Raw genomic sequence first — 25,896 nt, 5'->3', positions numbered from 1 at the left:
AATTTTCTCAATACCGTAAATCGTAAACAAAACCTTTTAAAATTCGCCCAGCTGAAAACCCCCCCAAGCAACCACTTCATGTACTCTCTCATTGTATAGCAAATTTCAGTAATTAATAATTATGAACATTTTTTTAATAATACCCCTCTCAGTGATTGGTGTTGAGTTGGAATGGTGTTTACAAACAGCCAACATCGTCATGCAGTCAGTGTAACAAAACGTTCAATTAACAATTATTTTTGGTTTTTTTTTAGTTTAAATGTTTGAATTAACAATGTATAAAGTGGCGTTTACAAAACAAAAAACAGATATTTTTTGTTTTCGAACATTGTAATTTTACGTTGTGTCTTTAAACAACTCAAGTTTTTCGTCATTGACTTTTTTTTAATTTTTTTTTTTTTGGTTAAGTTCAAGTTTAAGGTTTTGCTTGGCTTGTGTTGGGCTTACTATCAAAAAATCCACTAGGTTTGGTACCTATTTTCTTTCTTATCGCTTCGTTGGTTAAATTGAGGAAAGGCTTTTAGTGCAAATTGTCATTATTATCAAAAAAATTAAAAATTAAAAGATTTCCTTAATCATATTTAATTTAGTGGAAATATATATCAGCATTAAAATGAAAATGGTTTGCTAAAAAACGAAAAAACCTTGTCTTTCCAAAGTTTAAACAATTTTATGGTGTGCAGATACACTTCAGAAAAGTCTCAATTTTAAAGAATTATAAAACATTTTTAAGAAAAATTTTTTAAAATAATTTTGAAATAATAATATATTTTTTTTCATTTTCAATTTTTTATACCCTCCCCCATAGGATGGTGGTATACTAATTTCGTCATTCTGTTTGTAACACCAAGAAATATGCGTCTAAGACACCATAAAGTATATATATACTTGATCGTCGTGACATTTTAAGTCGAACTAGCCATGTCCGTCTGACCGTCCGTCCGTCTGTCCGTCCGTCTGTCCGTCCGTCTGTCCGTCCGTCCGTCCATCTGTCTGTCGAAAGCACGCTAACTTTTGAAGGAGTAAAGCTAGTCGCTTGCAATTTTGCACAAATATTTCTTATTAGTGTAGGTCGGTTGGGATTGTAAATGGGCCAAATCGGTCCATGTTTTGATATAGCTCCCATATAAACCGATCTTGGGTCTTGAACTCTTGAGCCTCTAGAGGGCGCAATGCTCGTCCGATTTGACTGAAATTTTGCACATAGGGTTTTGATATCACTTCTTACAACTGTGCGAAGTGTGGTCCAAATCGGTCCAACTTCCAACAACTGTGCTAAGTATGGTTCAAATCGGTTCATAACTTGATATAGCTGTCATATAAACCGATCTTGGGTCTTGACTTCTTGAGCTTTTAGAAGGCGCAATTCTTATCCGATTTAACTGAAATTTTGCACATAGTGTTTTGAGTGTCTTCTTACAACTGTGCGAAGTATGGTCCAAATCGGTTCATAACCTTATATAGCTGCCATATAAACCGATCTGGGATCTAGGCTTCTTGAGCCTCTAGAGAGCGCAATTCTCATCTGATTTGGCACAAATTTTGTACCACGGTTCCTCCAACATACCTGTGCAATATGGTCAGAATCGATCTATAGGTTGATACAGCTCCCATATAAACCGATTTCCCGATTTTACTTCTTGAGCCCCGAATCGGATTATAAATTGATATAGCTCCTCCTCCCTCCTTATTCATTATTCTTTGTTTGCCTAAAAACAGAAGCAAAATGAAAATTTTGCCCATGAACATTCCACTAAGGAACAGGGGCAAACTTCTCACCTATCAATGAGTGCAGTCCGATTCAAGTTTAAGCTCAATTATAAAAGGCCTCCTTTTTATAGCCGAGTCCGACCGGCATGCCGCAGTGCGACACCTCTTTGGAGAGAAGTTTTACATGGCATATTACCTCACAAATAATGCCGGCGTTAGGAGGGGAAAACCACCGCTGAAGACTTTTTCTGATGGTCTCGCCAGGATTCGAACGCAGGCGTTCAGCGTCATAGGCGGACTAACCTCTGTGCTACGGTGGCCTCCGCCACACCAATCACTATGGGACGCGTCTCGTCTTTAGTTAGAAGACTTTTTCAACCATATTAGGTGTGATGGCTTCAAGGGCCGTGCGTTGGTATGTTATATTTGAAATGATTGAAAAAAATAGGAAAAGTCTTTTGGAGTTTTATAAGCCAAGGATTTATTGTCGGCTTTTAAGACAAATTTCAACATCTTCCTGTAGAATTCAAGAAAATGGCGCAATTAAAACAACTTTTGTATAGTTTTCGCGTTTAATCCATTAACAATCCCATAATTTTATCGCATATGGGAATTTTCGTTCACACATGCAGTTCACACGTGCAGCCGCTTGCATGCAATTGGAAAAAAAGTCGCGAGTTCTATTCTTTGAAATGAATGGATATGTGGCATTCCCCATAACATGTGAGGCAAATCAATTTCATTGAAATCTGCATGTGTCCATAGGCTACAAAATAACTTTGGCGCCAATTGACAATCCATGGATAAAAAGGCGATCAACCACTAACAACAACAGTAACAAGAAAAACTACTCTGAATCTGAGCATAGCCTATTTTGCATATTTTATTGGCAAAATGTCCTAAAAATAGCCAAACATTCATGAAGAACTCGTCGTCATCGTCGTCGACATGTACGAAAATAACGTTCTGTTGTGACCAATTTCAGAAATAACGACACTTATAAACTAATGACCCATATCCATGTCGACAATCGGACAAAAGTATGTTCCGGCACATATTCTCCACATAGTAACATCCCCAATACCAAAGAAAGAGACACTGTTGACCGAAACCAACCAAAACAACAACAACAACGTGATGATGGAAAGACATAACTAGATTCCGATTCCATAACTGACATTCTAACCAAAAGAAAGACTTACGGACAGACATACATATGGGGCCGTTAACGCAGTTGGATGGACATATAAAACAGACAGACAGACAGCCTTTGAAAGACAGACCTTATGCAAATAATAACCGCCGGCCAGCAAATCAACCAGCCAGCCAGCCAGCCATTCAATGGTGGAACAACCGCTTAAAAGCCAAACAAACAAAACCTATATATGTGGCACCCAAACAGCACAATACCCCACAGTCGAGAATGTACAAAAAACCAAAATAAGCCTTTTTCGTTTCTTCCATAAGACCTTTTTGTTTGTAAATATGCTCCTCAGTTCTTGAGTAGGCTGCCCAAACAACAGCAGGAGGTTGTTGACATTGTGTAAAAGTTGGCAAAAAGCCCAAACAAAAAACACAGTCTCAAATAAACAAAGTTATATACAATAACATCAACAACACAAACAACACAAACAACAACAGTCACATAACACTTTAACAAGAAAACAGCAACAAATACAGAACAGAAGCAAATGTTGAGACGACATGAGTATATTTAAGGACTGTCCGAAGTACAAATCGATTTTTAATGTCACAATGCGATTTGGCTCTTAATTTTATATTTTTTTCAGTATATAAATATTATAACAGTTATAATAGTTGTAGTTTTTGAAGTTAACATTAGTTGTTGTTGTTAATGTCATAATTTCCATAATGTCACAATTGTCCTTACTCTTATGACTGTCACTACATTCACTACTTCGTAACTGTTATAATTGTCAGAATTCTTATATTTCTTCCAAATTTCATAAGTGTCACAGTCACAGTTTCCTAATAGGATAGCACTTTGTATTTTCCTATATATCAAAATTGTTCCAATTCTTATAACTGTCATCATTTTCAAATTTGTCGTATTGGTCATAACTGCAACTGTAATAAATATCATAAGTGTGATAAATCAAACTGTCATAAATCACAACTGTCATAAATGTCATAACTGTCGTGATTGTCATAATTGTCATAATTTCCTAATCATTACAGTCATAATTGTTACACTTGTCATATGTGTCATATTTATCAAAACTGTTATAACTAGGAGAAGGAGCGCAGAAGATCTCGGCGCTCGGTTCTGCCATCGACAATTAAAGTAAGGTAAAGTTATAATTGTCGTAAAAACCATGGCATATCTGTCATAATTCTCAACTTTTTCTTAATTATTATAATTGTCATAACTGCAATAACTGTTATAATTCTCGCAACTTTTATAACTTTCTTTACTATTGTAATGATCGTAACTGCTATAACTGTCATAGCATCTATAATTTTCATAACTGTTATAATTGGCATATAACAAAGCCTTAACTGTTATAATTGTCATAACTTTTATAATTTTCATAACTGTTATAATTGGCACATAACTAAGTCTTAACTGTTATAATTGTCATAACTTGTATAACTGTCATAACTTTTAAAATGTCCATGTCTGTTGAATGGTCATAACTCTTGTAATTGTCTTAACTGTTACAATTATCATAGCTGTCGCAATAATTAAACTTGTTATCAAAACCGCTACAATTGTCATATATATACCATACCCGTATTTGTTATAACTCTCAACTTTATCTTAACTATCATAAATGTTATTATGGTATTAACTGCTTTAATTGCCATAACTGTTGTAATTAACATAACTGTTGTTTAACATAACTGTTGTTTAACATAACTGTTTTCCATAACTTTTATAATTGTCATCACTTTTACAATTGTCATAATTATTATAATTTTCATAACTGTTATAATTGGCATAACTGTCATAACTGTTATAATTGTTAAAGTTGTTAAAACTATCATTACTCTTATTATCGTCATAATTGTTATAACTCTTATTATCGTCATAATTCTTATAACTCTTATTGTCGGCGTAACTGTTATAATTGTCATAACTGTTATAATTTTTATCACTGTTTTAACATCATTAGTGTCAAAATGTCATATCTGTTTTAATTTTCATAGCTGTTATAATTATTATAATGATCCATAATTGCTATATCTGTTATAATTTTTAATTTAAACTTAACTACCATAACAGTTATAACTATTATAACTGGCATAACTGTTGTAATTGTCATAACTAGTACAATTTTCATACCTGTTATATTTGTCATACCTATTATAATTGTCATAATACTTATAATAGTCATAACCGTCGTTATTATCTGTCCTGACATAATTATCAAAACTGTTATAATTGTATGGTAGTTATCATAATTGCTATATATGTTATAATTCTCAACTATATGGTTAGTATATAACTGCTATAATTGGCATAATTGTTGTAATTGCCATTACTGTTATAATTGTCATAACAGTTATAATTGCCATAATTGTTATAATTGGCATAAGTGTTATTATTGTCATATTTGTCATTACTGTCATAATGGCATTACTTTTATAATTGTCATAACAGTTATAATTGTCATAACGGTCATAACTGTCATATCAGTTATAATTTTCATAACTGTTTTAATGTCTCAACTGTAATATTATATCCGCTATAATTGTCATAACTGTTATAATTATCAAAACGGGTTTAATTGTCATAAATGTTATTTGCCCATTAACAAATTTGCCCATTAACATTCCATTAAGGAACAGTGGCAAACTTCTCAAAAATTAATGAGTGCTGTCCGAATCAAGTTCAAGCTCACTGATAAGAGACCTTCTTTTTATAGCCTAGTCCGAACGGCGTGCCGCAGTGCTACACCAATTTGGGGAGAAGTTTTTTAATGGCATAGTACCTCACAAATATCGGCAGCATTTGGAGGGGATAAACACCCCTTAATTTTGTTTTATAATGATCCCGCCATGATTCGAACCGAAGCGTTTAGCGCCATAGGCGTACATGCTAACCTCTGCGCTACGGTGGCCTCCCAATTATCTTAAAAGTTGTAATTTTCATAACTGTTCTAATTGGCATAATCTTTATAATTGTCATTACTGTGATAATGAAAAACTTTTATAATGTCTATAACTGTTATAATTTCCATAACTGTTGCTTTAACTGTTATAAATGCCATAATTGTCATAACCGTTATAACAATCATAACTGTCGTTATAATCATAACTGTCATCACTATTATATATGTTTAATTTTAGTTTCAAAACTGAAACTGGTCTCCTTGAATATGTATTAAACTGCTATTAACTATGCCACCCTAGCCCTTAAATACCTCCACCTAAAACGAGCGACCCAGCCATTGCATTTCGTAATTCCAAGAAATACAACTCGCGTCATTTATTACAAGAACCATGCAAAAGCAACATACATATTTAAGCTCAAATTCTGTTTTGTTGACTCTTCGAATCTTGGTTGCTGCATACCTTCGTTTATTTTTATTTAAACTTGGCATTTATTGGCTAATATTATTGCCAGCGAAAATCGTTAGTTTCACACAAAACTCAGTGCAAATCTTAAAACCAAATCCACATGGCCTTTAATCTAATTGGGGTATGATGATGGCGTTGGTGACGATGGTAATTGTAGCAGTATGGCAGTTTTTTTTTAGAACCTTTAAAAGTCAACACTTAAGGTAAACAACAGCAACTGAAGAAGCCCAACGATTCTTACTCCTTTACGATTTGCCACACTTCGCTGCATGTTATTGGAGTAGGAGTATTTGTCACTTAAGACTATGGGTGCCATATAGTTGAGACTTACTAATCTTTTTGTGGGGGGCAGACAGGCGGCCGAATCATGTCGTAAAGGCTTGGTTATGCTTCGTACGACATTTCATTGACTTTGGAAATGTACTTTGGCTTTAACTTTTTTTTATGAAAAAAAGAGGGTTAACATGAAGGGAAAAAGGCATATTTGTAGGTACGTGTTTAAGAACTTTGTCACGTCTTGGCTCTGCCATGGGCATTAACAATTCAAATGCATTGGAGTTGATTTGCCTACGAATACGCAGGCAGTGAAGACTTTATTTAAGTAGTTCACACCAATGAATGACCCAATAGTGAAAAAATTAGACACTTTTAGAGGAAATTAAAAAAAAAATAATTTTCAAAACTTTAAACAGGCAAACTCAGTATATATAATTCAACAAAGGTATTCAACGAAAAGTTAATTGACAAGAATGACCAAATTTTGTACCCGTGTGCTAAAGAACTACTTAACCCTTATGACAGCAACACCTTGTACGAATTTAATACTACTTTACATCAAATGGCCTAGAAATGGTGTCATTTACATTGAACTCATTTATTCCCCATGTGATTATGATAACTATTTGTGTTTTGTTGGCGGAAATTATTTTTATTTTACTCAGCTACGTATGAATTTGTATCGCATACTCTATGAATGGAAATGAGTGACTTTTGAGGGGATTTTTTTATATGGGAAATAAACTTTAAGTTCTCTGTAAAGAACATTGGAAGATTCATTCACTTTTATTTCCAAGGTAGAGCTTTAAAACAGGGGTTCACAAAAACAGCGATTTAAACTAAAGATTTAATAAAATGATAAAGCAGTGGCTTCCTACATTTCTATTTCCATGTTATATAGGATTTAAATAATAATAGAGTAGAATAGAATCTGTATAACAGTGTTTAACACAAAGAATTGCATTGTTCATCAATACTCACTTTGTTTATTTGTATTTTTTTCTCAACATTCTCATAATAATAAAAAATCAGGTTGCTAAAATATTTACCTACAGCAAAAGATTGGTACAACATAATTGCCTAAATTGTATTGCTTAAAAACTATTCTGAACGCTGCGAAAAATTTGTTTCAATTTCCATTTTCATGCTTAATTTTTTTTAAACGATCAATTGATTGAATTCATGATTATAAGCCGCCTGATATGACCACACAACAGGTTCCATTGCATTCCATATTGTTGATTTTGAGATTGCTTAAAGATAATAGCATCAATTTTCTTGATTGTCTCTTTGGCTATTTAAAATGAAAAAAAATATCGTCAAACATGTGTTCGAATTCACCGCCCAGAGCTCAACGAAACTAGTCAACAAGCATAAATATTTATATTTTATTAACAACTAAAGTCGTTTGGTCGGATAGTATGCCTTGAGGTTCTGTTTACTTCCTGCCAAGAATTGGTTTAAAATTAATTGCTTTGAAGCGAAAGTAAATGAAAGTTAAAAATGAAAAGTGTGTCAACAAATACTAACTAGAATTTAAAGATATGGAAAGTGATTAAATGGATATTGTACTTTGAAATATTATCTTTTTCTAGCCAAAACCATCCCATAGAGGGTATATTTATTTGTCATATCATTTGCAACGTATCGAAATATCTATTTCCGACCCTGAAATCTAATAATGTCTGTCCGTCCTTCTATTTATATGGAAAGGCATCACAACAACACCGACAGGTGGCGCCCTATATTGTAGGTGTCATGAAATGAGGCATGCATTTAGCTCTGGGTTTGTGGTTAGGCGGAGACGGAAACACCTTGTCTCCACAATCCGCATAAAAGCTAAATTCTTCAAAATCAGCCTTATTTACCTTAATATGGCCCGACGTAATACAAGCACACAGACCAAACCAAGAATATTTTCTACGAGCGCCTAGAAAGAGAATATGACCGCTGTCAGGCATATGATATTAAAATCGTTATGGGAGATTTTAATGCGAAGGTAAGGAAGGAAAATATCTTTGACTAAAAGTGGGAAAATTAAGCCCACGCGAAGAAACTTCCGATAATAAATTAAGGCGAATAGCCAGATTACAAGCTCAGAGGATACGCACAACCACATGGCTGTAACCCGATCAAAACATGAGAAACCACATAGGTCATGTTGTGGTAGATGGAAGGCACTAAACCAGCGTGTTAGATGTACGATCGATCCAAGGGGCGAACATCGATTCGGATTATTACCTTGTCGCAGCAAAGGTTCACATCCGTTCGAGTGTGGCGAGAAAAGTACGATCTGACACTACAAGGAAGCTAGAGATTCAAAAGCTGCAAACACAACTGGTAACATGGGCATATTCCACTCAGCTGATACTTCATATTCCACACTGCCTGTCCCGATAATATAGCAGCACAATAGTAAATGATTGCCCACTCCGCAACATCCGTCCTGGGGTACCAAAAGCCTCTGCCAAGGGAGCCATAGTAGGACCATGAGTATCAAAAAGCCAAGAATGTGTCATACAGGGCAACTTTGCGGTCAGTAGCAACCCGCCAAGCGAAGAAGAGGTATCGGGAGAAAAGGGAAAAATGGCAAGAAGAAGAAGGATACCTCTCCTCCGCCAAGCGAAGAAGAGGTGTCGGGAGAAAAGAAGAGAATAGAAACGTCTCTTCCGCAAGAAGAAGAAGAAGAAAATGGAAAGACGTGTGTGTGGGCGAGTTGAGAGGTTTGGACCAAAAATGAAGCCAGAAATTCTACCAAAGAATAAAATATCAAAACGAAGTGTGATAAGGATATGAAAAGAACACTTTTCCCATCCAGATGGTATCGGATGAGCTTGGCCATGAGTATACCACATTTAAGACTAAAGTCAACGCAATAATTGGACCCAATCAGTGCGGCTTTAGATCTGGTAAATCCAACATAGACCACATATTTACACTGCGCCAAATATTGGAAAAGACCCGAGAAGGGTAAATCAACACAAACCGTAACCGTGGGTAAATCGTTGAGAACAAAGATGCCTTCGGCAGCCCTAAACATTTACAGAAGCCAAAGCTTAGCTGCGGGCTACCGGGCGCGTCGACAGGTTGCGGAAAGTGGAATTCTCCAAACGGAGTAGCTACAACGGCAGTCGCGGACAATCATCGGTATAGAGCGGAGAGTCTCAGTAAGAGGTCGGGCGGCATCGGCTCTTGCACAAATACTGAGTGCCTGTGATGCTCGATGTGACAAGGCGAGTTATTGGCGCCTTTAAATAATCAATGGCCACCCTGTTCCCATGGCGATCGGTCCTTTGGACCGGAACGAGCTTACTCACCTATAGGAGTTTGACCTCATGAAAATGTGACTACAACAACGTACAAAGATATTTCAAGCCAAGTCTGAGTTTGGTATCCCTGCAAAACTGATACGAATTTGCAGGATGACACATGCTAATATACGCTCCATAGTAAAAATGGGAAAGAACCTTTCGAAACCGTTCAATACCAAACGAGGCTTCAGACAGGGAGACAGCATATCGTACTAAGAAGATTATACGAGTTGCAGGTGTGAATAGGTGGACGCATTACTCACAAGATAACATATGCTACTCGCCTATGTCTGGGTCGGTCACCGGAAAAAGCAATTTCAGTCTTTGAAAGTATCGAAAGAGTAGCAACGAAAGTGGTTCTGGCATTTAATGGAGATAAGACAAAGTGCATGGTATCAACTCTCACAAAATCCTTTAAACCCCAGCTGATAAAGAATATGGAAAAAGTAGGGAACCACAACTTTGAGATATCCAACAACTTTGTCTAGCTTGGCACCGCCGTGAACATAACAAATGCCAACAGTTTTGAAATAAAACAAATGATAATATTGGCAGATCCTACTTTGGGTTGAGCAAACAATTCAAGAGCAAATATACCTCTCGACCCATGGCTTCGTAGCATAGGTATTTGCGAAATAAGATGAGGCATAACTTGGAGTGTTTGAGAGCAAGATCCTTCGCCAAATATATGTAACAGTCTGCATTAATGGATAATATAGGCGTCGTATGAACCACGAGCTCTATACGCTGTATGGCGACGATTGCATAGCAAAGAAGTCTTTTGAAGGCGACCAAAATAGAACACGCCAAACGGCAAAGTTATTTCTCGACAGATGAAAATCACACTATACCAGAAATTACCCGTGCTGTTGCATGGCTTCGTAACATAGATACTTGCGAAATAAGATGAAGCATAACTTGGAGTGTTTGAGAGAAAGATCCTTCGCAAAATATATGTAAAAGTCTGCGTTAATGGATAATATAGGCGTCGTATGAACCACGAGCTGTATGTGCTGTATGACGACGATTGCATAACAAAGAAGTCTTTTGAAGGCGACCAAAATAGAACACGCCAAACGGAAAGACCGAACTCCTACGGAGTGAGAGTGAGTCAGAGATTAGAGAAGGAACCGAAGATTATCTAGGCGCTTGAAAATCTATTCTATTTTCGGCTAGAGGCATAAATGTTTGTTAAGGGCCAATTAAAAATGTATGTCTATTGCTGTAAGTCAGTGTGTCTGTCCGTCCATACGACTGCCAGTTTATCAGTCTTTCCTTCCGTTGAAATCACCCTACGGCCTTAAAAATTGAAGATATTGAGCTGCAACTTTTCGCAGATCTTTTTTGCTCGAAGGCACACAGATAAAAATAACTCTGAAAAACAACAACTTTTGCTGAAAAATCAACTACAAAATTTGTCAATTTCTCTGCAACAAATCAAATGAAAAATTGTAGCAACCCAAAGTGCAAATTGGATGTCAGCAATCATTCGCTTAGCAAGCCAACAAATTAAATGTATTCTAAACAACAATGTTTACGCGTAGTTGTTGAGAGCAAAACATTACAAAATATCAAAATTATATTTGTTTTTTAACAACAAAATGGGTACGTTGTCTGTTAAAAAAATGTCCATTGACTACCACCAACTAACTCAAAAAAATTGTTGAAAATCCTTACAATTTCAAAGTTTTCTCTGTCAAATATCAAAGGCACACATCAACAACTAAAATCAATGATTCAATTGAAATTTTCTTGCCTTGATTTTTTTCTGTGCATATATTATGAAAAGTCTTCATTTGAAGAACTCAATGTCTATCCTTCCGTCTGTCAGTCCGTCAATTTGTCCGTCCAACTGTCCGACCTTTTGCCTGTCTCTTTATTTGTCTTTCAACCAGTCGGTCTATTTGTCAATCAGTCTGTCCGTCCGCCTGTCTGTCTACCTTTCTGCCTGTTAAAATCACGCCACAGTCTTCAAAAACGAGGATATTGAGCTGAAACTTTGCATAGATATTTCATACCATAAGCAGTACAAAGGCATATGAAAAGTTGGCTTTTGAAAAACTTCGAATATTAGATTCATAGAGAATGGCATAAAATATATCTTCAATCCAGAACTTAACGCCTATTGATAGCTTCTGGGAATACACTTTCACATTAATCATTCCAAAGCAATAAAAATACAGCATATACCAATAAAGTTGTTTTTTGTTGCAAAATAATTATTTTCAAGGTTCATCTGATTTATACATCAAATGTAGCCATAAAACATATGTCACTTAAATGTATGCTCTGTGTCTTTCTCCCCCCTAATGCTGATATGCGATATGCGTCTGAACATTTAATTATACCACAATTATTTGTGCTGTCCACAGTTAATAACCATAATAATAACAATAACAACAAGATTTCAAAGCCGCCACAAAACAGGAGGTTATTAAGTTTTTCATCCTTGGAGCTGCTGTGACTGCAGGTTGGCTCCCTTCGGCCCGTTGATACTGATACAAACGCTTGGAACTAATTCAATTTTCTATGACATGCATTACAAATTTGTACAACAAAGCCTTTGAGAATCCGCACTGCTATAGCCAGCGCGAGGAGTGAACTCAACTGGTTTTCAATGGTTTGACAAGTTGATAAAAGATGTGCTCACCATCCATCAAGACCACAGAAAGAAGGAGGACAAGAAAGAGGTGGAAACCACCACAAAAAAAAGCTAGCTCTAAACTATTGAGCACGCTTTTAGAAAAGAAAATCTGAAGCACACATATAGACGCATATGCGTCTATGTCCAGTAAGGTTGTGACAAGAGACCAACCAGTCCAAGCCTTAGTGGCAGAGAAACTTATCCTTATATTGTTTTTCCCCATGACCAAAGATGGTTTTTTTTTATTTTGTTTTTTTTTCTCCCCACAACAACCCCTTTTGAAAAAATGCCATAATTATGACAAATCCAAATGTGGCCTGACTGACTCTGCCTCTTGGAATAGATCCATTACCGAAAGCGGTTGTGGCAAAACTTGTTGATAACCTGTAAGGAAAAGCTCTTAATAGCTGGCCCAAACCCAATGGTGCATTAAATGAACCAACAGCAATAGCAACAGCAATATTTTAATGGCACTTGCCAAAGAAAGTGTAAAACTTTCATCATTTCCTCTATGGCAAAAATCGAAGAAATATGTTGGCAGGAGTAGAGTTGTCTGCGCATTAGCTCTGTGTAGCTCAAAGAGACAGACCGACGGACTGACAAACGGGCGTTTAAAGGCAGTTGTTTGTTAAAATGATTAAAGAAGTGCCTGTTAGTGCTACTGCAGTGCTTTTGTTTGTTTATTTGATACTCCTTTTACTTGTCATAGATAAACTGACAGCATATTTTAACAAACACTTTATTCTAATAGACAGCCAGCTTATGACTTTTGGGACGGGGCGAATGCATTAGGGTGTATCGTGCATCATACATAAACACATCACTGAATGACGGATGTGAGTTTTAAGTTGAAAGAAAACTTAGAACCCTCATTACATTTAAAAAAACGTAAAGTATTTTTTAGTTGCACTGAAAAAGTTAAAGAGTAAAAAAAAATTGTTAAACAAATTTTAAAAAATTTTCTATAATTTTTTTTTAATTTTGTCATTTGAAAAAATTTTGGGAAATTTTAAATTAAAAAAAAAGTGAAAATTATGCCTATAGGAAAAAATTCGGTTAGAAAATTTTTTGAAATTTTATCCTTGGAGAAAATTTTGTCCTTGGAGAAAATTTTGTGAAATTTTGCTTTTAGACAAAATTTCATTAAATTTTGCCTTTTGAGAAGATTTTGAAGAATTTTGTCTTTAGAAAATATTTCTCCAAATTTTGTCTTTAGTGAACATTTCGTGAAAGTTTGTCTTTGGAGAACATTTTTTTATATTTTTGTATATAGAAAAAATTTGTTATATTGCGTGAAATGTTGTTTTATGGAAAATTTCGTAAAGTTTTGTGTTGAGAAAAAATTTCGTAAAATTTTATTTTAAGAGAAAATTTCGTGGAATTTTGTCTTTAGAAAAAATTTTGTGACATTTTGTCTTTAGAAAAAATTTCTTGAAATTTTGTTTTTAGAAAAAATTTCGTAAAATTTTGTCTTTAGAGAAAATTTCGTAAAATTTTGTCTTTAGAGAAAATTTCGTGAAATTTCTTTTTAGAGAAAATTTCGTGAAATTTTTTCTTTAAAGAAATTCTTAAAATTTTGTTTTTTGTGAAAATTTCGTGATATTTTTTGTATAGAGAAAATTTTGTGAAATTTTGTCTTTGGAGAAAATTTAGTGATATTTTGTCTTTAGAGAAAATTTAGTGAAATTTTGTCTTTAGAGAAAATTTAGTGAGATTTTGTCTTTAGAGAAAATTTCGTGAAATTTTGTCTTTAGAGAAAATTTCGTAAAAATTTTTCTTAAGAGAAAATTTTGTGAAATTTTGTCTTTAGAGAAAATTTTGTCTTTAGAGAGAAATTTCGTGAAATTTAGTCTTAAGAGAAAATTTCGTGAAATTTTGTCTTTAGAGAAAATTTCGTGAAATTTTGTCTTCAGAGAAAATTTCCTTAAATTTTGTCTTTAGAGAAAATTTTGTCTTCAGAGAAAATTTCGTAAAATTTTGTCCTTAGAGAAATTTTGTGAAATTTTGTCCTTAGAGAAATTTTGTGAAATTTTGTCTTTAGAGAAACTTTTGTGAAATTTTGTCTTTAGAGAAAATTTAGTGAAATTTTGTCTTTAGAGAAAATTTAGTGAAATTTTGTCTTTAGAGAAAATTTAGTGAAATTTTGTATTTATAGAAAATTTCTTGAAATTTTTGTCTTTGGAGGGAATTTTGCCTTTGGAGAAAATTTAGTGAAATTTTGTCTTCAGAGAAAATTTCCTTAAATTTTGTCTTTAGAGAAAATTTTAGTGAAATTTTGTCTTTAGAGAAAATTTAGTGAAATTTTGTCTTTAGAGAAAATTTCGTGAAATTTCGTCTTTAGAGAAAATTTAGTGAAATTTTGTCTTTAGAGAAAATTTAGTGAAATTTTGTCTTTAGAGAAAATTTAGTGAAATTTTGTTTTTAGAGAAAATTTAGTGAAATTTTTTTTGTAGAGAAAATTTTGTGAAATTTTTTTTTTGGAGAAAGTTTTAGTGAAATTTTGTCTTTAGAGAAAATTTTGTGAAATTTTGTCTTCAGAGAAAATTTCATTAAATTTTGTCTTTAGAGAAAATTTTGTGAAATTTTGTCTTCAGAGAAAATTTCGTAAAATTTTGTCCTTCGAAAAATTTTGTGAAATTTTGTCCTTAGAGAAATTTTGTGAAATTTTGTCTTTAGAGAAACTTTTGTGAAATTTTGTCTTTAGAGAAAATTTCGTGAAATTTTGTATTTATAGAAAATTTCTTGAAATTTTTGTCTTTGGAGGGAATTTTGCCTTTGGAGAAAATTTAGTGAAATTATGTCTTTAGAGAAAATTTAGTGAAATTTTGTGTTAAGAGAAAATTTCGTAAAATTTTTTCTTTAGAGAAAATTTTGTGAAATTTTGTGTTTAGAGAAAATTTCGTGAAATTTCGTCTTTAGAGAAAATTTAGTGAAATATTGTCTTTAGAGAAAATTTAGTGAAATTTTGTCTTTAAAGAAAATTTTGTAAAATTTTTTCTTTAGAAAAAACTTTGTTTTTTTAGGCACTGTTTTCCTCCATTTTCTTTTCCACATGTTGATTTGGTTTCAATGTTCCTTCTCAAAATTTTAAAAATGAAAACAAAAATTGTTTTCCCATCCCAAAACAAGCTAATCAAGCATTCTTGTTTTCACTTTTATCTGCTCATGCTTTGCAGCAATGTCGGCATTTTTGTTTAGGTTTTGAAACTTTTTTTTTGTTATTTTTCATTACCAAGCTAAATTATAATGTTGTAGTAGATTTTTGCAGGCATCCTTAATGGAAAAAAAATTAAAACTAGGAGACTGTCTTATCAGGAGGCAGGCTATCAGGTTATTAAAGAAGAGCAAAAGTGGTTAACGCATGTCATTTTCACATGTAAACACAGCGTAAATTGACGGCATTGAACCACACAGGGCTATAAGGAAATTAAAATCCAAAAAAGTGAAAAAAATCTCTTAAAGCAGAAGCCACTACAGCAGCCCCACTTCAGCTATGGCCCATGAATAGCTGGATGGATGGATGGATGGCATCAACCCAAACGAAGGTCTCAGGCATACACATTCAGGCAGCCATCATCAGCCATTACCACCAACCATGAAAGAGGCGCAGATGGTGACTTGTGACGAGCAAAAGGCAACAAGATGGATTTACAAAACAAGTTGATATTTAAAGCCAATTATAACTTCAAGGGTTCTGGATTTTTCTCTTTTTTCGCATTCTGCGAAGTATTAAATATTCCGCCACAAAGACCATGGCTAAGCAAAAACAAGAACTTGATAAACCATAATAGAACAAGGGGTCCCACAACAGCACGCTACTAAGGACCAAACTGGGGCTTTTCTTCACCATCTTCATGACGAGTAGATACCTTTGGATGTGGCAGCAGTCATAACGCAAGACCACCAACCAATATTATATTACCATCATCAGCGGCGTCATCATCATCATTGCCTGCCATAGCCATAGTCCTCGTTTGAGACCCAGTCAACGCTAAGATCGAGGAAAATGGAATGAAAACGCCATTTGCCATTCGCCCAGTTATGGGCGAATAGTTATGATGCTGCGGTGGTGGTTGCTTGTCAGGAAAACTGTTTTTTTGTCTTTTCTTCATCTTCTTCTTGCATTTTCCTTTTTAATATGCAATGACATGTTAAATATGGTTATGACTTGCTGACTCCTTTCCAGCACCAACCAACCATCATCCATCCTGCTCCCTACTGAGATCTTAGAAATGAGATTACAAAATAGAATATCTAACTCATTGCTATGCTAATTTACATTTACAATGCGGAATTTGTCTTTCAAGCAATTTTTCACCCACATATTTATGCGACTGTGGGGTGAATAAAATGTTGTATCATTTGTGCCAGAAGTTTTGAGCTTCATCGAATCGACATGAAATTATTGCACTTCTTCTGTTTTAAGGTTACTAAATATAAGGGAAGAAGCTAAAATTCGGAGGCCACCGTAGCGCAGAGGTTAGCATGTTCGCCTATGATGCTGAACGCCTGGGTTCGAATCCAGGTGAGACCATCAGAAAAAATTTTCAGCGTTGGTTTTCCCCTCCTAATGCTGGCAACATTTGTGAGGTACTATGCCAGGCAAAACTTCTCTCCAAAGAGGTGTCGCACTGCGGCGCGCCGTTCGGACTCGACTGTAAAAATCGAGCTTAAAACTTGAACCGAACTACGCTCATTGATATGTGAGAAGTTTGCCCCTGTTCCTTAGTGGAATGTTCATGGGCAAAATTTGTATTTGTAGCTAAAATTCGCATCAATCGGCCTAGTAGATCACTCTCTACTTCCTTGTTTTCTTTCGTCACTACCACATATTTTTACCTTTCTCATGTGAATTTTTTCTTCTTGTTATCTTATCATCGAATTTTTGTATATCTAGTACAATTCCACACCAACATCCATTTAGAGCTTATCATAATAGAGGGTGCAAATTAGCTTGAAATTATTGTCAGGAAAAAAACTATCTAGATAACCAGTACATATCATCATTGGCTCGTGTTATTGCTTGCATTTCTATAACCGCCACTATAAGATGGGGGTATATTCATTGTATTTTTCCGTTTGAAACATATTGAAACAAATTTCAAACATGAGTTGGCAAGGACGGTGTACCGTACATCTTCGTGTTCATATGAAATGTGGTTCATATCTTGTGTCATATAAACCGATTTAAGATCCCAGACTCATAGAAGGTGGATGATTTATTCGATTTTTTCCTTTTAGAATAATGGATGGATGAGACGTCTCTATAAACATATCAAATACAAATAAATCGCTCAAAAGCGATCCAATGGTGGATTTTCATATAGAGCATAGTTTGATATAGAACTAGCCGAAACCAGTCCCGTTCACTGTGCTTTTTCATGCGATAGAAAGTGAAAAGCTTCTACCCATATTTTTGGTCTAAACTACTGAGTCCATTCAGGTTCTAAAAATAACCAGTAAGGATGGGCTAAGTCGACTAAGTGGGTTTGCTATATCAAAAACTAAACAAATTTCAATGAAATTCATCACTCATCAGAGGAGTTATAGGAGAAACCTTCGTGCCAAATTTTGTGAAGATCGGTTAACAAATTACTAAATTATTGAGTATTATTCAAAATCGGACGAAAATATACATATATATATCTGAACCGATTTCAGTTAAATTCAATACTAATACCAGGAGTCATAAAGGAATTCTTTGTGCCAATTTTCGCGTGACTCGGTAAACATATGACCAAATTATTACAATACTAGTCCGAAACGGACGAACATATACATGGGAGCTATATCTAAATCTGACCCGATATCAATGACAATCAATAATAATGTCGAGACTTGTAAAAAATCCCTCGTGCAAAATTTCATGGGAATCGGTTTACAAATGACAATTTAATTGCAATTTTAGTCCAATTCGAAAGATTTCGTGAAATTTTGTCTTTAGAGAAAATTTCGTGAAATTTTGTCTATAGAGAAAATTTCGTGAAATTTTGTCTTTAGAGAAAATTTCGTGAAATTTTGTCTTTAGAGAAAATTTTGTGAAATTTTGTCTTTAGAGAAAATTTCGTGAAATTTTGTCTTTAGAGAAAATTTCGTGAAATTTTGTCTTTAGAGAAAATTTCGTGAAATTTTGTCTTTAGAGAAAATTTCGTGAAATTTTGTCGTTAGAGAAAATTTCGTGAAATTTTGTCTTTAGAGAAAATTTCGTGAAATTTTGTCTTTAGAGAAAATTTCGTGAAATTTTGTCTTGAGAGAAAATTTCGTAAAATTTTGTCTTTAGAGAAAATTTCGTGAAATTTTGTCTTTAGAGAAAATTTCGTGAGATTTTGTCTTTAGAGAAAATTTCGTGAGATTTTGTCTTTAGAGAAAATTTAGTGAAATTTTGTCTTTAGAGAAAATTTCGTGAAATTTTGTCTTTAGAGAAAATTTCGTGAAATTTTGTCTTTGGAGAAAATTTCGTAAATTTTTTTTTGGAGAAAATTTCGTGAAATTTTGTCTTTAGAGAAAATTTCGTGAAATTTTGTCTTTAGAGAAAATTTCGTGAAATTTTGTCTTTAGAGAAAATTTCGTGAAATTTTGTCTTGAGAGAAAATTTCGTGAAATTTTGTCTTAAGAGAAAATTTAGTGAAATTTTGTCTTTAGAGAAAATTTCATGAAATTTTGTCTTTAGAGAAAATTTAGTGAAATTTTGTCTTTAGAGAAAATTTAGTGAAATTTTGTCTTTAGAGAAAATTTAGTGAAATTTTGTCATTGGAGAAAATTTCGTGAAATTTTGTCTTTAGAGAAAATTTTGTGAAATTTTGTCTTTAGAGAAAATTTCGTGAAATTTTGTCTTTAGAGAAAATTTCGTAAAATTTTGTCTTTAGAGAAAATTTCGTGAAATTTTGTCTTTAGAGAAAATTTCGTGAGATTTTGTCTTTAGAGAAAATTTCGTGAGATTTTGTCTTTAGAGAAAATTTAGTGAAATTTTGTCTTTAGAGAAAATTTCGTGAAATTTTGTCTTTGGAGAAAATTTCGTAAATTTTTTTTTGGAGAAAATTTCGTGAAATTTTGTCTTTAGAGAAAATTTCGTGAAATTTTGTCTTTAGAGAAAATTTCGTGAAATTTTGTCTTTAGAGAAAATTTCGTGAAATTTTGTCTTGAGAGAAAATTTCGTGAAATTTTGTCTTAAGAGAAAATTTAGTGAAATTTTGTCTTTAGAGAAAATTTCATGAAATTTTGTCTTTAGAGAAAATTTAGTGAAATTTTGTCTTTAGAGAAAATTTAGTGAAATTTTGTCTTTAGAGAAAATTTAGTGAAATTTTGTCATTGGAGAAAATTTCGTGAAATTTTGTCTTTAGAGAAAATTTTGTGAAATTTTGTCTTTAGAGAAAATTTCGTGAAATTTTGTCTTTAGAGAAAATTTCGTGAAATTTTGTCTTTAGAGAAAATTTCATGAAATTTTGTCTTTAGAGAAAATTTCGTGAAATTTTGTCTTTAGAGAAAATTTCGTGAAATTTTGTCTTTAGAGAAAATTTCGTGAAATTTTGTCTTTAGAGAAAATTTCGTGAAATTTTGTCTTTAGAGAAAATTTCGTGAAATTTTGTCTTTAGAGAAATTTTTGTAAAACATTGCATTTAGAGAAAATTTTGGGAAAAATTGTCTTAGTGAAAATTTCTTGAAATTTTTCCTAATGTCACTTAAATTTTTTCGTTAAAGACAATTATACAAAATTTTGTTTAAAAGAATCGTAAAATCTTTTCTTCATAGAAGTTTGAGTTCAATGAAAATAGGCGTCGTTTTTTATGCCAAGTCCGAACGGCGGCCTCTTAGCGAAACCACTTGGTAGAGAAGTTCTGGCTCTTGGAAGATCGTAGTCGGCGCAATTTTGGTCCGATCTTTAAAAATTTCGCATGTTTTAATTGACATGCCGCGAAATCCGTACTTGGATACCGGAAGCTTCCTTCAAGAAACCCCTGGTACGACCCAGAGTGTCGAGATGCTACTGAAACCCAAGAATGCGGCATATAGAGCAACCCTGCAATCAATAGCAACGCGCCAGATGAAGGAGAGGTATCAGGAGAAACGTCTATTCCGCAGAAAGGAAAAGGAAATGGAAAGTCGTGAGTGTGAGCGAATTGAGATGTACAGGAGTCAGAATGAAGTCCGGAAACTCTACCAAAGAATTAAACATCAAAACCATGGCTTTGCTGCAGGCACATCCTCCTGCAGAGACAAAGAAGGAATTCTGGTAACTGACACAGATAACATGCTGAGGATATGGAAAGAACAGTTTACCCAACTGCTAGTGTCCGACGTTGGCGGCGAAGAGGATAGCGCAGAACCAATCCCTGATAATGGTATAGAATGTTTACACCTCCTATTCAGAATGAGGTCCAAGTTGCAGTGACCCGACTAAAGAACAACAAGGCAGCAGGAGCCAACGGGTTACCCGCTGAACTATTTAAGACCGGAGGCGACACGCTGATAAGGCGTATGCATCAGCTTATCTGCGCAATCTGGCTAGAAGAACGCATACCCGATGATTGGAACCTCAGCATACTATGTCACGTACACAAGAAAGGAGACAAGACGGAATGTGCCAACTACAGAGGAATAAGTCTGTTCCCCCAAGATACTCTCGAGCGTACTGTGTGAAAGATTAAAACCTAAAATGAGATAATTGGGCCCTATCAATGCGGCTTTAGACCTGGTACCAGATATTCACACTGCTCCAAATCGTGGAAAAGACCCGAGACTTTGTTGACTACAAAGCCGCCTTCGATACTCCTTTACTTTCAATGGTATTTTAAGCCATGTCTGAGTTTGGTATCCCTGCAAAATTAATAAGACTCTGCAGGATGACACTTGCAGATACGCGTTCCTCAGTAAGAATAGGAAAGAAACTCTCCGAACCATTTAATACCAAACGAGGTTTCAGACAAGAAGACAGCCTATCGTGTGATCTCTTTAATATCCTGCTGGAGAAGATTATAAAGGGTGATTTTTTTGAGGTTAGGATTTTCATGCATTAGTATTTGACAGATCACGTGGGATTTCAGACATGGTGTCAAAGAGAAAGATGCTCAGTATGCTTTGACATTTCATCATGAATAGACTTACTAACGAGCAACGCTTGCAAATGCAGATGTGAATAGATGTGGCTCACTAATCACAAGAGAACACATGCTACCTCGCCTATGCCGACGACATCGATATCATAGGTTGGTCACCGGAAGTAGTAACTGCAGCCTTTGAAAGAATCGAAAGAGAGTCAGTAAAAGAATCGAAATGGGTCTGTGAAAGAATCGAAATGGGTCTGGCAGTAAATGGAGATAAGACGAAATGGATGGTTTCAACTCCCAAAAAGCCTTGCACAATCGAGCAGATGATGAAAATGGAGAAAGTTGGGAACCACAACTTTGAGATAGTCAGTAACTTTATCTACCTCGGCACCGCCCTAACCGAAACAAATGACACCAGTTTTGAGATTAAGCGAAGAATAATACTGGCAAACTGTTGCTACTACTGGACTAAGTAAGCAGTTTAGAAACAAGGCCACCTCTCGACAGACGAAGATTACACTATACAAGACACTGATACTACCGGTAAATACCCGGACAATTTCATAAAGGTCGGTTTAGATTTAGATATAGCTCCCATATATGTCTTCAGCCTTTTAAGGATTTAGAAGCCAAAATTTTGGATCGATCTTTATAAAATTTACATTTTATTAGAAGTCCTAGTACGCATGGTAAATTGCCCCAAAGTCGGTCTAGATTTGGATATAGCTCCCATATATCTTTCATTCGATACGGCCCTTTAAGGCTGTAGTAGCCACAATATTGGTGCTATCGTAACAAAATCTTACAAGGTTCTATTCAATATTTCAATTAATGTGCAAAATTAAAGTCTGACTAGATTTCAACATAGGTTCCATGTATTAAAAGTAGTGCGTAGACTCGGGGGTGTATGATATTATATAGCCACCCCCCTCCCCATACTTTTGCCTTTCACCAATGGCTTGTATTACTTTTATGTTAATAAATTGTTGTAAAATTTAATTTGAAAAATTGTTTTGCAACTATCTTTGTTTTTTCTTCTCAACTCAATGCAATTTCAAAATATCAAAATACAAATGTTGCCAAAAATAACGTTAAAATAGCAGACCCTTCCACCTTACCCTATCAAAAAATAAATACAAATGTTTAACTTGCCCAAAATTGTAAATAAAATTTGTCTTTTACCAAAAACCAACGAAATAATAGCTAATGATTGGGCAATGTTTTGCGTTTATTTATTGGGTGTCTTTGTCTGATACAAAAAACACCTTCTTATCTTGTCTTTGATCAATTTTTAATAATTTCATACATAATGCGCATTCCAAAGATACTCAAATCATTGTTATTTAAATGATATGAATGCAATTCAAGTTTGTTGCTTAAGTCTTTTGTTTTGAACAAACATTTGTTTAAAATCTTGTTTGACATTGAAGAAGACAAATGGAGGGAGAGGGAAGAGAAAACAACTAAATGCGATAGAAATTGCGTTTTAATAATTGAGAGATGAGCATTTTATAAAAAAAAAATTATATTAAATTTGCAACTTAAAAAATGTACATGGATGGATTAAAAGTGAAAAAACCAGCCTTTTTAAGAGGATAATTTTTTTTTCCAATATTTCAACAGATGTTTGAGGTTAATCATGATATTTATTTTTTATAAAAGCAAAAAACTAAACTTATAAGCCTAACCATAAGTTACCCACATTCTCTTAATATTTTCTAAATTTACTTTTATGCCTCCCAATTATCTCATTTCCGTTTCTTAAATTTTTATATAGTTCTACTTAAACCTTTTTTCCTCCTGAAACTTTTACTTAATACCTCTTCCTCTGTTTTTTTGTGTGTGTTTTACAGGGCTCCGATCCTCGTGCTGCCACCTGCCGTGGTAAATTACAAACACGTCGCTGTAAATTGAATCAGGAAATCAATAAAGAGTTACGATTAAGAGCCGGTGCTGAAAACCTATTTAAGGTAAGGAATTAAACGCCAATTATACCATACGAATGAATCACTTATGCCTTTTTTGTATTCCATTTTCTCTTTCATTTTCCCCTTCCCATGCGATTTCCTTAAATCGAATCGCCCAACAACAGGCAACCACAAATCGTAAATTACGTGATACAGTCGCTCTGGAATTGAGTTTTGTCAATTCCAATTTACAATTATTAAAAGAACAATTGGCTGAGTTGAACTCATCGGTGGAGGTTTATCAGAACAATAGGTGAGTAAAAATCAAAAAATATAAGGCAACACAAAGAAAACATTTTCAGCATCATTTGGGGGAAAAATAAAAGCACTCAAAATGATTCATAATGAAGTATCGAAAGGGAATTTAACAAAGCATGGTGGCCAAGTTTTAATTGCTGGAATATTTTGTTCAACTTTTGATTAAATCACGTCAAAGCTCTTTTGCGAAACAAAGTAAAAATAACAACTCGTATTATTTTTATATTTATATTTTTATATTATTAGCAGCTGCTTTATTAAAATTAAGCTAAGCGCGGGAATTTAGGTAGTAAAGCAAACTAGTCCGAAAAAAAGTGTTTATGACCTCTAGAAGTTATATTGGAAACTTGTCCATATGACAGTATATATCTTCCGATTTGCACCTTATTTGGATGGGTGTAGAAGAACCTTATACGCCTAAGATTATATCAAAATGTTAAATCGGGATAATGGTTTATAAGACAGCTACATCTCCATATCAACCAATATGAACTATAACAAGCACAGGTGTCAAGAGGTCCAATACAATCCTGTTCCAAATTTCAGCAAAATCGTATAACAAATACGCCCTAAATTAGCTCAAAATGTCTAAACGACCGATTGGTCTATTTGGCACCTACACACAAAAGAAGTAAAACCTTTGAGACATTTATACGAGAAACAAAATGCTTTTGTTACAAGGTTTTTCTTTTGTTGTTATTATCGCTTCAACATATCAAATATTAGCCATAAACGTTGTATTAACGAATGTAATCATCTTTGTGTATTGTAAACCTTTTAGCAACTTCGCCTACGGTAAACGTACCCTTCCTTTGGTGTGAAACCGAAAACTCTTTAACTGCAAAAGTGTTTCGATAGCCGCAAACGTATATTCGTTTACTAGACTAATAATTATTCTCTTGTGGGTCAGCATTAAAGCGTATAGACCATAGATGGATAAAAATTATGGGTGGGTGGTAAACCCGAATGTTGACGCTTTTGGAATTATTCTATATTTCACCGAAATCGATTAGAAAAGTCTTTTCGAAGATCTATCTATCTTGAAACTATATCAAATATAGATAATCTTTTTAACCTTCCTATGGAGAAAAAATTTTTTGCACCAAGTTTTAGCTTAATATCTTAATTTGTATACCCTTTACCATAGGATGGGGTTATACTAATTTGTAACACATCGAAATATTGGTCTTGGACCTCATGTTAAGTCAATCTAGCCATGTCCATCCGTCTGCCCATCCATCAAAAGCACGATAAGTTGCAAAGAAATAAAGCTAGTCACTTGAAATGCGCAAATACTTTTGCAATAATACTATGGCAGGCCACCGTTGCGTAGATTTTAGCATTTCCGCCTATGACGCTGACCGCCTGGGTTCAAATCCGGGCCAAAACTTCAAGCTAAATGTCAGCGGTGGTTATCCTATCCTAATGCGACATTTGTGAGATACTATGCCAAGTAAAAACTTCCCCCAAAAAAGTGTCGCTCTGCGGCTTACCGTTCTGACTCGGCTATAAATTGGAGGACAACTGTGCCTAGTGTGGTCGAAATCGGCTCATAACCTGATATAGCCGCCAAGTATGGTTCAAATAGGACCATAACCTGTTATAGCTCTCATATAAACCGATCGCCTGATTTGATTTCTTGAGCCTCTAGGTGGCGCAATTAAAATTCGTATTGGCTGAAATTTTGCACGTAAAGTTCTTGAATGGACCACATCGGACTATATCTGGATATAGGTGCCATATAGACCGATCCGGCGATTTAGGGTCTTAATCCTGTAACAGGTGCATTTATTACCCGATTTCACTGAAATTTGGCACAGAGAGTTATATTAGGCCTGCCAATATCTGAACCGAAAATGTTCCAGTTCGGAACATATTTGTATATAGCTGCCTTATAGACTGATTTGCCGATTTTGGGTCTTAGGCTAATAACAGGCGTATTTATTACCCGACGTTGCTGAAATTTGAAACAGTGAGTTGTATCAAGACTCCCAAAATAGAGACCGATGCTCAGCTTTAGGGTCTAAAGACCATAAAATTCATTATTTATTTATTCTCCTATTTTGTTGAACTTTTAAAGAGTGAGTTGCACTAGCGGCCTCGACATCGGACCATATTTACATATTGCTGCCATATAGGCC

At 34.5% G+C, this 25,896-nt stretch overlaps 1 protein-coding gene across 2 annotated transcripts in view; it reads left to right on the top strand.

Moving 5' to 3' along the window:
• Positions 1 to 25,896, top strand: part of LOC106085668 (rhophilin-2-A) — a 213,999-nt gene that overhangs the window by 145,115 nt on the left and 42,988 nt on the right. For both annotated transcript variants that reach the window (XM_059367708.1, XM_013250001.2), the window contains exons 2-3: positions 23,384 to 23,500; positions 23,623 to 23,750. In XM_059367708.1, coding sequence (XP_059223691.1) covers positions 23,384 to 23,500; positions 23,623 to 23,750 — 245 coding nt within the window. The remainder of the gene's footprint in view (positions 1 to 23,383; positions 23,501 to 23,622; positions 23,751 to 25,896) is intronic.

This window comes from Stomoxys calcitrans, chromosome 4 (assembly GCF_963082655.1).
Source record: "Stomoxys calcitrans chromosome 4, idStoCalc2.1, whole genome shotgun sequence".
Classification (NCBI taxonomy): Eukaryota; Metazoa; Arthropoda; class Insecta; order Diptera; family Muscidae; genus Stomoxys; species Stomoxys calcitrans.
Note: the sequence above shows the minus strand (reverse complement) of the source record. Positions and strands in the feature narration are given on the sequence as shown.